Here is a 16,302-nt window from a genome sequence, read left to right as displayed (position 1 = left end):
ACTCAACACACAGGTATAAGTAGTGGCGGTCTGTGATTTTTCACTCTTAGGCCTTCAGTGTTTCAGAGGCTGAAACACAGGCTATTTTCCGGAGCATTTAAACATTAATAAACCCGCATCAGCATTGAAATTTATCGTTAAATGTGATACTGCCAGAACTTAAAATAGTTAATAATTATTTTGAGTTATTTGTCCACAAAATTTTGTGAAGTCCACCAAGTGTTATGTCGGTGTGGCATGTTAGCGACGGATATGGGAAGGTGGATCCTAAATGCAGGGAGGCAGGATGAGATGGGCTCGATAAAACGATTTATTACTCACAGAAGCTGGGCGAAACACGAAACACTAGAGCTACACTAGAGACGGAACACAGTCATGACAGGTGACACAAATTACACTAACAACAGACACCAGGGAAAAACAACCCGAACCCAAAAGCAAATTAAGTCAAACTCCACAAAATAAAGCCACAACAGGAAAAACTCAGAACGTGACACCAAAAGCGGGCAAGTTTTAATAAAATTCTATGCTAAATTACAAATTGTACTTTAATATGAGAGCACCATTTTATTTCTTTACCACAAATTGAATTATGAATGAAATAAAATGATGAAAACATGTTAAAAATGAAAAAAATAAATCAAATCCTCGACTCACCAAAACGCGTGTCTCCCACTTCTTTCAATACAAAATCCATTCTTCTTTCTTTCTTTTCTTTCTTGCTATGGTTGAGCAACATGTTCTTTTCTTTTTAAAACATTTTTTTCAATAACTTTATTTAACTACTTCTAAGTTAAACATGGTGGCTCAATAAAGCACCGCCTTCATGCAGTGACCATCCAATCACATCATCTTCAACGTGAGGCCTCTAGATGGCAAAATTATGACGCAATTGAGTATTACAGCTGTCTATTAAGCATTAGGGCCACTGACATATCCATCTGTGCTTGCCTAGAAGCCTGCACCATGTTGATGCGAATGCCCTGGCTTCTGGCGAAGGCAGATTTCACACAGCATAGCGACACAAGTTAGCTGAATCCGAATTGGCTAAACATAAAACTACAGCACTGCAAGGAGCGTAACCAAATGGATATAAAATGACATGAAAAGAACAGAATATGGAGAATAATTTTATAAATAAATATATATATATATATATATATATATATATATATATATATATATATATATATATATATATATATATATTTAGTAAAAATAAATGTTAAATGAAATTGAATTTTATCATAGTTATTAAAATTATTATATTTTATTATAGTTATGATAATATCAGGTTATTTTAGGCTAGCAGAGAAGGCCTTGGTGGCCTTGATGGCCCACCACTAGGTATAAGTTATTTTACTGTTGCACAAAATGAACTACACTTGAAGGGCCAAGCACCTGCAGCCAGTAATGGCCAAGCGGGACGCGTCCTCATGAATTGACACGATCAGTCGGGTGTGTCTTGACCTAAACAATGGAGACTCCGCTGAACCACTGAGACCGACTCACTGAACCCCTAGGATTCAATCAAAGTGTTTGCTTGTTTTTCACGTTTAAGGTGGAACAGAAAACCCCTGCAATAAATCAATTCCGCAAAGGATTTGTCCCCTCTCTTCCAGAGGGACATTGTACGTACATAAATAAAAGGTATGTGATGTCTTTAACAAAATCTTACTTACCTTTCTTTCTCATCCTCAGTCATTCCTAACCGTAGTACGGAGGCTGAACAGGCAGGCATGTGTCTCTTTTCGGACACAAACTTTATTTATGTATTTATTTATTTTAACAACACACTACACATAGCGCATCAGCACTCTCCCTGCCCATTTCTCAAAATGCAGTGCATGTTTTCCAGGCTCAGCCTGTGTTTAAGTCATTCTTGCCTGCATCCACTCACACCCCTCCCCCACATATATGTCTGCACCACTCTTTCACTCATCGCCACAAGCGCGCTGCTTGAAAGAGTTGTGAAGAGTTGTTGCCAAAACGCCCTTATAAAATCCCCTGACTCCATTGATTTAAAATGGCAAGCAGTTTTTTAGTTTTAGGCCAAAGTGCCTTCATTTGCATCTTAACAAAATCGAGTATGAACATAGACTGATTCAGACTCCAGGACCGAGCGTTAGGAATGAGCGTGAGAGTGTTATTGCAGTACATCGGGCGAGTGCTTCCTGATAATTGTCCCAAACATTATCAAATTCTTGTTATATTCTGAGACAAGACTCTCTCCCCATGTTTTCCCCAATCAATTTAAAGGTCAACTGAGGAGAGGGGCATGATAGAATATGAAGTAGCTACAATAAGATTAACCCTTTTTTCCCCTCATCTCCCGACAAAGATAACTATGTAGTATGTTTATGACTGGATTTTAATGAAGTATCTGAATGGCAGCCTCATATTGATTCCGCTGAGGCATGCAGGCAAGTCTTTTTCATGGAACCTGCAGCATGTCATCAGCTAAGCCTCAGAACAGGGGAGGGAAGGAGGGAGGAAGAATAAATAAGGCCATAAAAGATGCTTTGAGTCAAGCAGTGGGAAGGCGAGCGGTGGCTCCACGCAACCAAACAGTTCCTCGGCTTGTCAGATTCCGATGGCTGCAATGCAGTGAGAAAGGCAAGGGTTAGCTTCAGTGTGGAGGTAAAAGAGGGAGCGCGGAAAAGAGAGCGGGTAGAGAGAGAGAGAGAGAGAGAGAGAGAGAAAGACCAAGACAGGACGGTGACGGCAGGAGGTAGGAGCACTTGTAATTCAGGGGCAGAAGGATGGAGGCGCATCTGTGCACTGGAGGTTTCAAGTGGAGCTGATATTGCGGTGCAGGAGAGCCGGGGAGGAAGCATGGGCAATCTTCGACCCTCTTGACCTCTTTGACCTCCCAGTGGGCCAGCCAGGATGGAGAACTAGGAGAAGGATGAGACTGATCATACACAATCTTCAAGGGCTTCATCAGAGAGCGTCCTGGGAGACAGAAGGGGGGGAGGGTGGTGGTGGAGGTAGAAGGAGGAGGAGGTGGCCTTTGGGGGGCCGTCTCACAGAAGTGGTCTCAGTGGTTTAAGCTGCCGGCTGTATTTTTGGGATCCTGCGAATGAAGCGAGCACGCTGGAATAAAGATGTAGTGTGAGCTGCTGGAAGGAGGAGGACCGAACAAGGAGCGCGCTGTGCTAGGGGAAGGAGAGGACGTCCCAGCTGGACGCAGGGACCAGGAGGACAGATCTTTGGGGGGAGACAAAGACGGTGGGTCCGCTGGTTCAGGAAGGTAAGGAAGTCCTTCAATTTCCTACTATGAGGAGACGGCAGTGTGTCCTTATCATGTAAATTGATGCCCACTGGGAGAGGAGAAAAGATAAATCCTCATTTTTTTTAGTTTAGTATTTAAAAAGGGCCCTTAAAGCAATCATTAGGTGAGTTCAATTGTGAGGGTTCGTTGTGAAAGAGAATGAATGAGAGTATTCATCCATGAGCAAACATGTTCTGAGGGACTTAGACTGAATGGAAAAGTTTTTAAAAGCTCAAGGAAGCGACATTAAAGTTGAGTTAGAAGACACAGAACAAAGAGCTGAGTGTGTTCATGTTAGAGCCACCAATGTGTTTGCAACGAGAGGTAGAAAAACCATGCCTGTGTGTGTGTGTGCGCGCATTTATGTGTGTTTATTCGTGTACCAGTAATGTGCACTGGGAAAATAAAATAACTCACCGGCATCTGGAACATTTGCACAGTCCGATGAGGTGCATCAAGAACTGCATCATACTGTAATCACTTTGTAAATACTGTATAATAATGTTTAGTTTTGGAGGACACGGTTAGACAGGAATTTGTAGTCATAGTTTGCATGAAATGTGAGATTTGCACATGCAATGAGTGATGTAATATTTTGACATGACGTGAAAGCCAAATTACTGTTGGCACTGTATGGTGCAATGCAGCTCTACAGTTCACCTTCATTTGTGGCTGTTTGTTGGTTGTGAGACTTAACGGGGCGGCATGTAGATTGTTCAGGTGTAATAATAGGAGACAGTGAATCGAAAGTTCACTTAAGTGGACACCAAAGTCCGACATTTATACAGTAAATTAGCATCAGTGTTGGGCAAGTTACTTCAAAACTGTAATGCATTACACTTATTTCTTATCACTGTCATGTCAAAGTAATTAGTTCAATTACAATATTACTGTATTTGAAATGTAATTTATTACGCTACTGTTGCATCACTTTTTATATTACGCTCACCAATCTGGAATCTGGAAATATGGATTTGCAGTTCTAAATGTAGCTCATCACGCTCTTAACACATCCAGTAAAAGATTGTCTTCAGCCTAAAAGCAGTACAAATCATTTCATCTGTATCGTTTAATCTGTGTTGTATTGTAAACATTTAGACAGGATACAAAATCATTTTTTTGTATTTTAATCTCTTTATTACTGAGCTTCACAGCATAGTGATGCATTTTGTACTGTATATGCTTTAGACAGAAAGAGTTAGCGCATTCTACAATTTCCATGTTAATATTCAAATTCAAGTTCAGTTGGCTCGGTTCGGGGAAGACATTTCAAAAATAGATGGTTTCGGTGGGGCTAACGTTAGCTGCTAGCTTACCTCATCATTATTGTCTTTAACGTACCGTTTAACATGAGTTTTTGTACGCTTCATCTTGATACACATTGACCAGAACTAGTTAGGAACAGTCATTTCAAATATAGATGGTTTCAGTCAAGCTAACATTAGCAGCTAGCCTACCTCATCGTTATCATCTGTAACATACTGTTTAACATGAGTTTTTGTATACTTCATTTAGATACACATTGACCAGAACTAGTTATAGACTATTATTAATAGCAAGTGTACAGTAAAAATTTGTGTTAGCATATGCCTTGTCGTTATTGTTAGTTGCGACGGATCTTGCTGACAAGGTTTCCAAATGCTGGTGAATCCAATGTGGAAAGCCGCAGCATACGGTATCTTCGACGTTCGACATACTCCGCCATGAGTCTCCTAACCTCTTCAGCTCGAAAGCGCTAATTTTGCCCACTTTGTTTTATCCTCACTCTCATTCCTCCACATGTTTTCTTTTCGCTAACCACATTACTATGGCACTGCTCTCAATGGTTAGTCAGATTACTTGTGCTATTTTGCTAAGTGGACAGCTCTTTAGGTGTTACACACAAAGTATTATAATGTTCTTGTCTTTATCTCTTGTCTTTATCTCTGGCAGAGTGAAATTAATGGGCGTATGTCCATCTTGTGGATGTATTGTCCATATTCAAGCTGCCAGCTGCAGCTGCCACACTAATCTCTCTTGTAGTTGATACTAACAACAGCAAGTAAACATTTTGCCCTAGACTTTTCTCCTGCGATCTTGCACTGTTTTGGGCAAATTTCGGGGGGAAAAAAAAACACCACTTTCACGCTAAAAATGCATTGTAATGCATTGCGTTACTCTAATTTGTACCGAGTAAAATATTACTATTTTGGTGAGTGTAATACATTACACTACTGCGTTAGGGCAAAAAGTAATGCATTACAGTAATTACATTCAAGTAATTATCATACAAGGTGAAAAAAACGCAAGGCAGGGACTTTGTAAACCGGGGCTCCACTGTACATTTGGCAGTGGCATTCAGTAATGACAAGCAATCACTCGACTCCCCTGACAGTTTTGGTGAAAACTAGACCATAGACTAGAGTAGTGAAGGTCTAGTTTGTGGTGCGGGTGGTGTAAGAGTATTTTGTGCAGGCTTGTGTTTCTTGATCCAAGTATTGTTGAGAATCGATGCTTAAGTGGATATCGTTATTGTATCGATAATAAAGAAGCTATACTAAAGAGCTTATATTGATCTTTTTATCCTTGCATTTATTTATTTTTTTAAGTTTCTCAGGTTTTCCCTCTTGCAGTCCTTTTTAGTGCAAGTGTATGGCATACACTTGCCATATAGTTGCAGAATACTTTTTGAACCTAAAAGTACTGGTACTTGGTATGGGTATCGGTATTGGTGGAACTGGTGCCAGTACTTTCTCAGTGTCATTCGATACCAAAATCTTAAGCTTTGCACAGCCCTCACAGCTGATTCTGTGCTCTACTGATACTGTATCTGTGCATCTTTTTTTCTTGTTTGCTTCTTTTTTCTTGTTTTCTTCTCTATCCTTGTTTGCTTCTTATTTCTTCTTTTTTTTGTTTGCATCTTTTCTTGTTTACTTCTTTTTCGTTTGCATCATTTTTCTTATTTGCTTCTTTTTCCTTGGCGTTTCTCTCTTGTAAGGTGTAAGGTTTTTGTTTCTTTTTGTTTGCGATTACCTTTTTTGTTTCATTAGTTTTTTGTTTCTGCGATTTGCACTTCAGGGCCACCGTATTAAACTGTGTTCACTGTTTCCCATATTATTACAATATTATGATAAGAGAATTTGGCTAGATACGTATATTGGAATTTGTGAGTTCAATCTAATGTGATCCCAAAGATCTGTACATATGTACAGTACATGGTCCTCCCAGAGTTGACCGTGACTATATAAATATCAGGCTGTGTCTCCTGTCAAGGTCGGGTGCGGAGGGGTTTGGTTGGGGGGAAATGTTAGGAATGAAAGGAGGGAATTGTAGCGCCAGGTACATTTGTCCTGAGCCCCAACCACACCCAGCCTGACCTTTAATCAGCTCTGTGACCCCTCCAGTCAAAAACGGGTCCAGAATATTCTCATGAGAGTCCCATATTGAAAAACATATGTGTATATTGCAAATTGATTTCAGGAGTAAAAGACACTGTCTCAATGTAAGATGCTATTTTCAAAGCAATTTGTACAAACACATACACAACTACATTCTCGTGAGAATAGGCTCGGAGCGAGTGCTAGATGCTTGGCTTAATGGACGTCTGGGGACGGACAGGATGGCGGAAGATTAAAGACATTACATTGGTGATGTACAGCCAAAGCCTTTTACTTGATAGGACTATCTTATTTAAAATACAAAATGGTCAATAATTCAAACGGAAATTGGCATCTCTCCTTTTTTAAAAAAAGACAAACAGTTCAAAACATTCTCTTTTTTCCAGCACAGCAGGCTTCAATCCAGCAATCATCTACTGCCCAAGATGAATCCCCACAATTTGAGCAATTGATGTAAAAAGTATATTCAGTGTATATTTCATCTTTAAATTTAACGAGCTTGGGGACTATACTCGCAACCTAATTGTGGTGATCAAATGCGTTATCAGTCTTAATAGATTGCAAATAAAATGAATGGGAATATATGTTGGAATTATTATCAATTGTGGTATTAGCAGTAGTATTTATCCAACCATTCTCTTAACTGCTTATCCTCACGAAGGTCATGGGCGTGCTGGAGCCTATCCCAGCTGTCTTCAGCCAGTAGACGGGGACCCCTGAACTAGTTGCCAGCCAATCCCAGGACACACATAGACCGATAACCATTCATGCTCCCAAACACACCTTAGGTTTATTTGGAGTGGCCAATATAGCCACCATGCGTGTTTTGGGTAATGTGGGAGGGAACCGGAGCTCCACACTGGAAGGCCGGAGCCGGAAATGGAGCCTGCCACCTCAGACCCGTGAGGCGGACGTGATAAGCACCCTTCCACTGTCCCGCCCAGTAGTCTTATCATTATTTTTATTAGTTGTAGTACTTCACTAGTCCTACCAGTATTACACAGAAAACTTTGTAGGGTACATTTTCTTCTAAAAAGACTAGATTTGGTCCCAGTCTGAACAGAGTAAAATTTAAACATGAAATTTAGACTTTGATCGGAATATAATATATAGAGTAAATTTTAATCGGTTTAGTCAAGGACAGGGGTATGCAACCGCATGTGGCTCTTTAATCCTTTTGTTGTGGCTCTCTGTGGTTTGGGAAAATAAATAATGCGTGGTTCAGATTGACTATGTGGACGGCGTAGCAAGCGATGCATTTAAATTGCAGTCAATAACATTTGCAAGATTGGGTGATAGAGCAAGATCTATAGTACATGTTTTGTGCCACGGGACACGAAATGTGACAGGAGACAACCAATCATTTTCGGGAAGGTAAAAACAGGAAACGACAATTTCGTGCAGCCTTCCAGACTAAAAGCACACATTTTCAAAGTAAGATATAACTGATCATTATAAACTAAAGCTCTTGAAGAATTCTTAACACAAAATAAATGCCATCTTGCGTGTGAGCAAACATGGACTCAAACGTTGGGTCAGTCTGCTAGTTCTTTCCTTGAAACTAAGAAGGTAACAACCTTGGTAAACACCCTTAAAAACTATATGACGAAAGGAGAACGGGAACAGGAAATACAGAGCGGCCTTCCAGATTAAAAACAGATATTTCAAAACACAGGTAAGTAAACAATACAAACTGGACCACTTGAAGAGTTCTTACCAAAGAATCAATCTCATCTTAAGGCCCCTGTTTGTGAACACGGATGGATTCAGACATTGGTATGGTCTGCTTGCTTATTTTAATGAAAATGATGTGGTACACCCTTAGCTAACAAAAGCTGCGGTAAGCAACTCCTTTGGCTGCTCACACCCAACTGATCCTGTCCGCTTCTGTCCTCTCACTCGCCTAACAACCATAATTATTGCAAGAATACGTTAATAAATTCAACACCACTCATACATACAGTATGAGACCTCATTGCAAAGGCCAGACTGTTATCAAGTGCAGGGGTTCTCAAACGTTTGGGGTCACGAAGCCCTTTAGAAAGAAAATTTTCAAGGACCTCCATAGCAAATGCAGAACCAAAAACAAAACAAAACAAAACAAATGTAAGCCAAACACAAGTGCCCTTTTTATTCAGCAACAGATTCCATTTGAATTGCATTCAATTGAATTAAATTTAATTCAAATTGAAAATACACCAAATGTAACTCAGGTCAGTCCCGCATGCAAAAATTATATATCTTATATAATATGCATATGTACACATATTGCGCTGATTAGCTGAAATCCAAAACGTTAATTAGATGCAAATGAGTATGATTATCAGTACAAAACATTTGCATATGCTAACATTTACCAAAAGGAAATATTGTTGTTTCCCAAAGCCCTTTCTTTAGTTGAAGACAACTTGCAACTTTGATATTTTAGTTAGAACCTTGAAGTCCTAATTAGCATTTCGCGGGCCAAATCAAATTATGTGGCGGGCCGGATCTGGCCCCCGGGTCTTGAGTTTGACACCTGTTCTAAAAGGCCTTACTTGTTCGTAACCACTTGATTTCCAACTCCGAAAATCCCTGAAATTTTGCTGCACTTGATGCGTGCGCCACTGAATGCTGTAATCCTTATCCAACCTTGTTTTATTGTCTCATGTGCAACATTGCTTTTCTGATTCTAACCTTATATGTGATATGCCCCCTCAGATGACCTCTCGCTGCAGGAATGCGGTGAACATCGTGATCACCACCCTTTTTGCAGCGGTGGTCCTTTTCACCATCCTGCTGGCCTATATCACTGGTTAGCCTGTCCAGCGCAATCCTTTATTTTCAAGTGTTGTCCATATTTAAGTTGACTTTGATCTTTTGCTCTACAGGTTATCAATTCATTCAAACTGAACAGCATCACCTGTCCTTTGGACTCTATGGCGCCTTCCTCTCCCTCCACCTGCTCCTCCAGAGCCTATTTGCCTTTCTGGAGCATCGACGGATGAAGATCCCCACCCGCCCTCAACATCTCCGCCGCTCGGTGGCCCTCTGCATCGCGGCTTACCAGGAGGACCCAGACTACTTAAGGAAGTGTCTGCGCAGCATCCGAAGGATTTCTTTCCCAGGACTGAAAGTAGTGCTGGTGGTGGATGGGAACAGACCAGAGGACCGTTATATGATGGACATTTTTCAGGAGGTGATGGGTGGGGCGGACCAGGCGGGCAGCATGGTGTGGAAGGGAAACTACCACAGTGATGGAAGCGGAGGGGGGGGTGTCGTAGGTGGAGGAAGCACGGTTCACATGGAGGAGGCCTTACGAGTGATTCGGCTGGTCAGGGGTTGTCGCTTTTCCTGCATCATGCAGGAGTGGGGAGGGAAAAGGGAGGTGATGTACACGGCCTTTAAAGCCCTGGGGGATACTGTGGATTATGTGCAGGTAAGGACTGCTCACTAATGAGTTTTCATAAAATGCATCTAGACTGCAAGGACGGCCAAACGAATCCGCTTCTTCTCAAATTGTCTTTATTTATTTAATATCAGTCCCGTTGATGCATTCCTTTTTGCAAAGCACCCCCTAAAAAAAGAGAACCCCCCCCCCCCACACACACACACACACACACACACACACACACACACACTAGCTGGAATGACTGTAAATAAGGTATTATGTTTACAAATTGTGTATGTATACCATTTTTTAACATTAACAAAATAAAAAAAAAGCACAAAAAGCAACATTAATAAACTTTCGACAAATGTTAACGTTTTGGCCTTGCGGTCATCATTTTTACATACCAACTTGTTCGCTTACTGTGACTATAACATAAGCTGAATTTATGTTTAAGATGGAGCAGACAATTACAATAAACATTTGCATAAAAAATCACTTGGTCATAAATGCAAATGACTCAAAAAAAATAATCTGCAAAAACATTTGATCTTTTGCTTGTCTACATATTGGAAGAGCTGTAATTGTGTGCTTCTCATAACTAGGAACCATGTTGTACATCACAGGTGTCAAACTCAAGGCCTAGGGGTCAGGTCCTGCCCGCCACATCATTTTATGTGACCCGTGAAATTCAAATTTCAACCTAAAATTTTTGGCTAAAATACCAACTTTGCAGGTGTTCTTCAGGTTTCACACAGATTTTTGTTAGCAATACCTGTTTTGAACAGTTTTTAGTGGCCTCTGATGTGTAAAATTGATTCGAATTCTCCAAAACTATAAGTACAATGTGGCTTGTGATAAAAATGAGTTTGACGCACATGAAATTGAAACCATCGTAAATTGAGGATTCTCTGAATCCATCAAGTGGTAAAGGAAATGGATAGCTGGAATACCCACGCTCACGGTCTCCAAATGCCAGCTGTTTCGCATCCTTTGTTCTCTTGTTAATCTGCCAAGATCATAGCTCCTGAAGATTCTGCAACGTGTCAATGTGGGACTCTCTTTAGTGTGTGCTTTTTACATCTTTTCCAGGTGTGTGACTCAGACACAGTTTTGGACCCTGCTTGTACCCTAGAGATGCTGAAGATCTTTGAGGATGATGAAGCTGTAGGTGGGGTTGGAGGAGATGTTCAGGTATTTTGTGGAACATGAGAGTTCAGCACTGTTTCTTGGTAATATGTGAACATATCTTTCCTCTTTGTCTTCCCTTCACAGATCCTGAACAAGTATGACTCCTGGATCTCCTTCCTCAGCAGCGTGCGCTACTGGATGGCCTTTAATATTGAGCGTGCCTGCCAGTCCTACTTTGGATGCGTCCAGTGTATCAGCGGGCCTCTGGGCATGTACAGGAACTGCCTTCTCCAGCGCTTCTTGGAAGCCTGGTACCATCAAACTTTCCTGGGCTCCAAGTGCAGCTTCGGCGACGATCGTCACCTCACCAACCGAGTGCTAAGCTTGGGCTACAAGACAAAATATACAGCCCGATCGCAGTGTCAGACTGAGACGCCAACCCAGTACCTGCGCTGGCTCAACCAGCAGACTCGCTGGAGCAAGTCGTACTTTCGCGAGTGGCTCTATAATGCTTTGTGGTTTCACAAGCACAGCCTCTGGATGACCTACGAATCTGTGGTCACTGGCTTCTTTCCGTTCTTCTTGGTCGCTACGGTCATCCATCTCTTCTACCGAGGAAGGCTGTGGAACATCTTGCTCTTCTTGCTGACGGTCCAGCTGGTGGGGATGCTGAAAGCCACCTATGCGTGTTTCTTGCGCGGTAGCCTGGTTATGATCTTCATGTCGCTCTATTCTCTGCTCTACATGTCCAGTTTACTCCCTGCCAAAATATTTGCCTTACTCACAATCAACAAAGCAGGGTGGGGAACCTCAGGCCGCAGGAAGATCGTGGTAAACCTGATCGGTGCCATCCCTGTGACGGTGTGGACGATGGTGCTGCTCGGAGGCGTGGTGTATACAATTTACTGTGAAACACAGCAGCCATTGAGTGACTCCGAAAGGGTCTTGTTGATCGTGGGGACAATACTGTATGCTTGCTACTGGCTGATTCTCCTGGTGCTTTACCTTGCAATTGTAGCCAAACGGTGCAACAAACGGGAGGAGCGGTATCACCTGCCATATGCCGAGGCATAAAACTGCGTAAGGAAGGCTCGACGGGGCAATGACAAAAAGGCCAACAGCTGTATCCTCACACCTCTGTGAACTGCTGAGGCAAAGGCGCGGTCATGTCTGTACTGTCGGTGCTAAAAGTGGGGATGTGAAAATCCATGCAGAAAGGAGCAGATCCAGTCAGGGGAAAACTCGTGAGATGACTGCATCCGTGAGGCATGACAACAGTTGCACTGAAAGGAGTGACTCAGTGTTCTGTTGATGCGCTATATTTAAACATTACGTACAGTAGTTCTTGGGTACAGGTTAGCTGTGTAACCACAAAAAAGTGGTTCAGAACAGTTCTAGTAAAGTGTTTAGAGCACAGGTGTCAAACTCGAGGCCCGGGAGCCAGATCTGGCCAACCACATCGTTTTATGTGGGGTGCAAAATATTGAATTGACTTCATGTTGCTGGCTAAAATACCAACTTTGTAAGTTGTCTTCAACTTTTAAAAATTTGGGAAGAAACAAAACAACCATTTTTTTGTCTGTACGCACTCTTTTGAACAGTTTTTTACCAGTCTCCGATCTCAACACTAGGTAGTAAGTGTGTGACGAACACACTTAAAATTGGTTTGACTTCACAGTCATTCCGGCCCTCTGACAGAAGCTATACTGTAACTACAATGTGGCCCACGATGGAAATTAGTTTGACATACCTGGTTAAGAGTAAAGAATTAATCAAATGGAATTACAGTACACACGACAAAGATGGTGGGTCGGATTTCTATTTAAGAAAAAAGAAAAAATACATCAATGGGGCATACAACTACAGATCCAAAACCCCAAACAAGCAATGAAAAAGTCACGTTAATTAAAACAGACAGGAAAGATTGAAGCTGCATTTGCCATATCCTTTACCCGTTGAAACATCCAAGGACTGATCGGTTTACAGGGATTGATATAAAGAAAATGCTGAAGTGAATTAACAAAAGACAAACTGTGTTGGAGATGGGTTTGATTAAAAAAAAAAAAAAACACATTGTTTATTGATGACCTTGAGCAAAAAATAGTAGCACAGCTGTGTTAATCAACCTTATTCCTGAGGGCTCTCATGGAGAAACAAATGGGTACAGGACTTCCAGTTTTCAACTTTGTGAGTACAAAGAAAATGTTTTTGAATGTGGAGGTCGGAGGAGGACATGACCTGTTGTGACAATCACAGCGCTTAATAGCACCAAACCCGGCAGGGACAGGATGAAGAATAAAAGAAGAATTAGCCTGAGAATCTTTGTTTGAAAAGAGACAGACCACCTCAACATTGTTACCTGTACTCTTTTTTTGGTGGTTGAACAGTTCCACAACGCGCTACCATGTTACGCAAATTACATTAAGTCAATCATAAAACTGAATGGCAAAAGCTATTATATTCAAGGGAAATGCCGTATTTTCTGCACTATAAGGCGCACCGGATTATAAGGCAACCCTCAATTAATGACATATTTTCAAACTTTTTTCCATGTATAAGACGCACCGGATTATAAGGCGAACCCTCAATTAATGACATATTTTCAAACTTTTTCAATCACAATATAGTAATAACAAAAACAAAGCTCAAGCCAAACAAAGCGCAAACGAATTAACCGTTAAAGTAAATCAGTTCCAAAACATTATTTCGGGCGCAGCCCACTACCAGTTGATCCACGGACCGGTAACGGGCCGCGGACCGGTGGTTGGGGACCATTGTTCTAATGTATTACAAATGAACACAACAAGAAAATGTATTGGAAATCACCATTCTATTCCAAAAGATCCCAGTCATGTTCAACACAAAATATTCTGGAGTATTTATTGAAATGATACTGGAGGTAGGAGAATGACTGTAAGATGACTTTTTGTAAAATAGTGCCTGTTGGTTAACCAAGACTGCATGTATATGAATTATTGTGGTCATGGGTGAGGAATTTTTTGGGGGGCTTTGTGATTCAGATTTTTATATGATCCCTTTCATATATTGCTATCTTTTTAACCTAAGGGCACTGTTCCCTTAAACATTTACAGTACATGATGGAAAAGGTAACTGTAACCGAGGAGGGTCAAAGATATTTCCATGAGAGAGACTTGTGAACCTTGTGTTTACAGTTTAACACTGCACCCCAAAACACACACACACACCTCCATGTTACCCCAGCAAATTGGCTGTAATAATTCAGTGTCTGTAAAATCCGTCCTGTTTGATGGTGATCTCAGGAAAGCACTGAAATGTGTCTCATGTTAATAAAATGTGTTCTGCCGTAGATAATGCAGTTCTTTATTCAAACTACTTGTAGGTTTTCATGATTGTATTTCATTGGGTATGACGTGTAGTAAAAAATATGAGTGGGGAGGATGTGATGATTGAATCTTTTCCCTTCATATGGCAAAATCAAAAATGTATGCAAAATGCTTCATAATGGCTGTCATTTCTTCAGCAAAAATGTTATTAAAATATCCCATTTGGAATAATGGCTTTCACTTTACACAGTACTGAAGTACACCAAGCCATCCAATTTCTTTACCTCAAATTGCCCAAAGTTGTTAAATGTGAGTTAACAGTTGTTTTTATTATGGTACTTGTGATTAATCTGGTGACCAATCCAATGTATGGATACTCTGCTGAGGTTCCTGCTCACCTGCGTCACGAATGAGTAAAAATGGCAAAGAAAATAGAAAATAGTAATCCCGGAATTTTTCTGACAGCACTTTGTATCAAATCAGTGCTTCACACCCTCGTTCATTCAAGAATGCACAGTCAGTATACGCAACACGGTACTGAGCGTGTATGACTGCATGTTGGAGGTAGGGAGGTGTGTGAGAAACATGAGAAAAGGTCATCATGAGTGCCATAGCAGCTAAATGAATTGCTCCATTCAGTCTTTTGGAACTAACAGAAAAGCTGTTTCCTTTTGAGAGAACAGAACATGGGAGTCAGTCGCTTTCTTTCTAACGAAACGCAGTACATATGATGGCTTATACAGTACGTTAAATTCAGTGTTTGCCATGCTTTACAAAAGTAATGTACCTACTGTGATGCATTACTTTTTGGTGTAACGCGGTCGTATGAGGCATTACACACACAAAAAAAACTAGTACTTGGTACAAATGACAGTAACACGCGATACAACGCATTATATTATATAGCCCCGCAAAAGCTCCTAAACCTTTTAAATTTATAATATTAATCGAAGCAGTTGCTAACATGAATGTTCATTTTGTTGCCTTGAGATGGCGCTGATGTATTTTTGGTATTCAGAGTACTTTGTTTAGGTCGTTTATTTGTACGGTTATTTTACATTTCCAGCGATCAGGGTATCATTTACAAGTCCAAGGGCGCAATAATATTTATTTTGGGATCATCTTGAGCATATAGGTTTACTTAAGTTTAAAGTCATTCCACTGGATGTGTAATAAGCATGATGAGCTACATTTGGAATGCCAAATCCATATTTCCAGGTATGCTGGTGAAAGTTTATGTAAAAGTAATGGAATAGTATTGTAATAACTTACATTTCAAATACAGTAATGTTATAATGGAACTAATTCATTTGGAATGACCGTAGTAAGTAATTAATAATGCATTACAGTTTTGAAGTAACTTGTCCAACACTGGTCAAATTGCCCTAACGCGCAGATGACCACTAACAAGGTGTTCAGATATTTTTTGGGGATTGTTCCTATTGTCATCAAGTCAGGCTTACATTCATCAGAATTTAGACTTCACAACCACCGGGCAGCACGACGGAAGAGTGATTAGCACGTCGGCCTCACAGTTAAGAATCCCAAGTTCAATTCCAGCTCTCAGAGTTTGCATGTTCTCCCTGTGCCTGTGTGGCTTCTTTTTGGGCACTCCGGCTTCCTCCCACATTACGAAAACATGCATGGTAGGTGTATTGGAACCTCAAAATTGTCCTTAGGTGTGATTGGGTGAGTGAATGGTTGTGTGTCCCTGTGCGGCTTTTGGCTGGCAACCAATTCAGTGTCCCCCGCTTCCTGTCTGTAAAGAGCTGGGATAGGCACCAGCGTGCCGGCGATCCTAGTCAGAATAAATGGCCATAGAAAATAGATAGATTGAACACTAAC

The 16,302-nt window shown here is 41.0% G+C and overlaps 1 protein-coding gene across 2 annotated transcripts; it reads left to right on the top strand.

Moving 5' to 3' along the window:
• The first annotated feature begins 3,177 nt into the window (after positions 1-3,177).
• has3 (hyaluronan synthase 3) lies at positions 3,178-14,468 on the top strand. 2 transcript variants are annotated; one of them, XM_088417225.1, is made up of 5 exons: positions 3,178-3,253; positions 9,352-9,445; positions 9,522-10,069; positions 11,114-11,215; positions 11,297-14,468. In XM_088417225.1, the coding sequence occupies exons 2-5, from the start codon at positions 9,352-9,354 to the stop codon at positions 12,224-12,226; spliced, it is 1,674 nt and encodes a 557-aa protein (XP_088273351.1). In that variant the 5' UTR covers positions 3,178-3,253; the 3' UTR covers positions 12,227-14,468. The 2 variants fall into 2 exon arrangements, with proteins under 2 accessions (XP_088273351.1, XP_088273349.1); XM_088417223.1 differs by lacking the exon at positions 3,178-3,253 and having other exon boundaries at positions 9,340-9,445.
• Positions 14,469-16,302: the final 1,834 nt, after the last annotated feature.

The sequence above is a fragment of the Hippichthys cyanospilos genome, chromosome 6, assembly GCF_059441005.1.
Source record: "Hippichthys cyanospilos isolate Australia breed blue-spotted pipefish chromosome 6, RoL_Hcya_1.0, whole genome shotgun sequence".
Taxonomy (NCBI): Eukaryota; Metazoa; Chordata; class Actinopteri; order Syngnathiformes; family Syngnathidae; genus Hippichthys; species Hippichthys cyanospilos.
This window is presented reverse-complemented; position numbering and strand designations above follow the sequence as displayed.

Coding starts and splice junctions, on each gene's coding strand:
- has3 (XM_088417223.1), top strand. CDS start 9,340: ATGCCCCCTCAGATGACCTCTCGCTGCAGGAATGCGGTGAACATCGTG. Junction 9,446..9,521: donor CCTGCTGGCCTATATCACTG/GTTAGCCTGTCC, acceptor TTTGCTCTACAG/GTTATCAATTCATTCAAACT. Junction 10,070..11,113: donor ATACTGTGGATTATGTGCAG/GTAAGGACTGCT, acceptor CATCTTTTCCAG/GTGTGTGACTCAGACACAGT.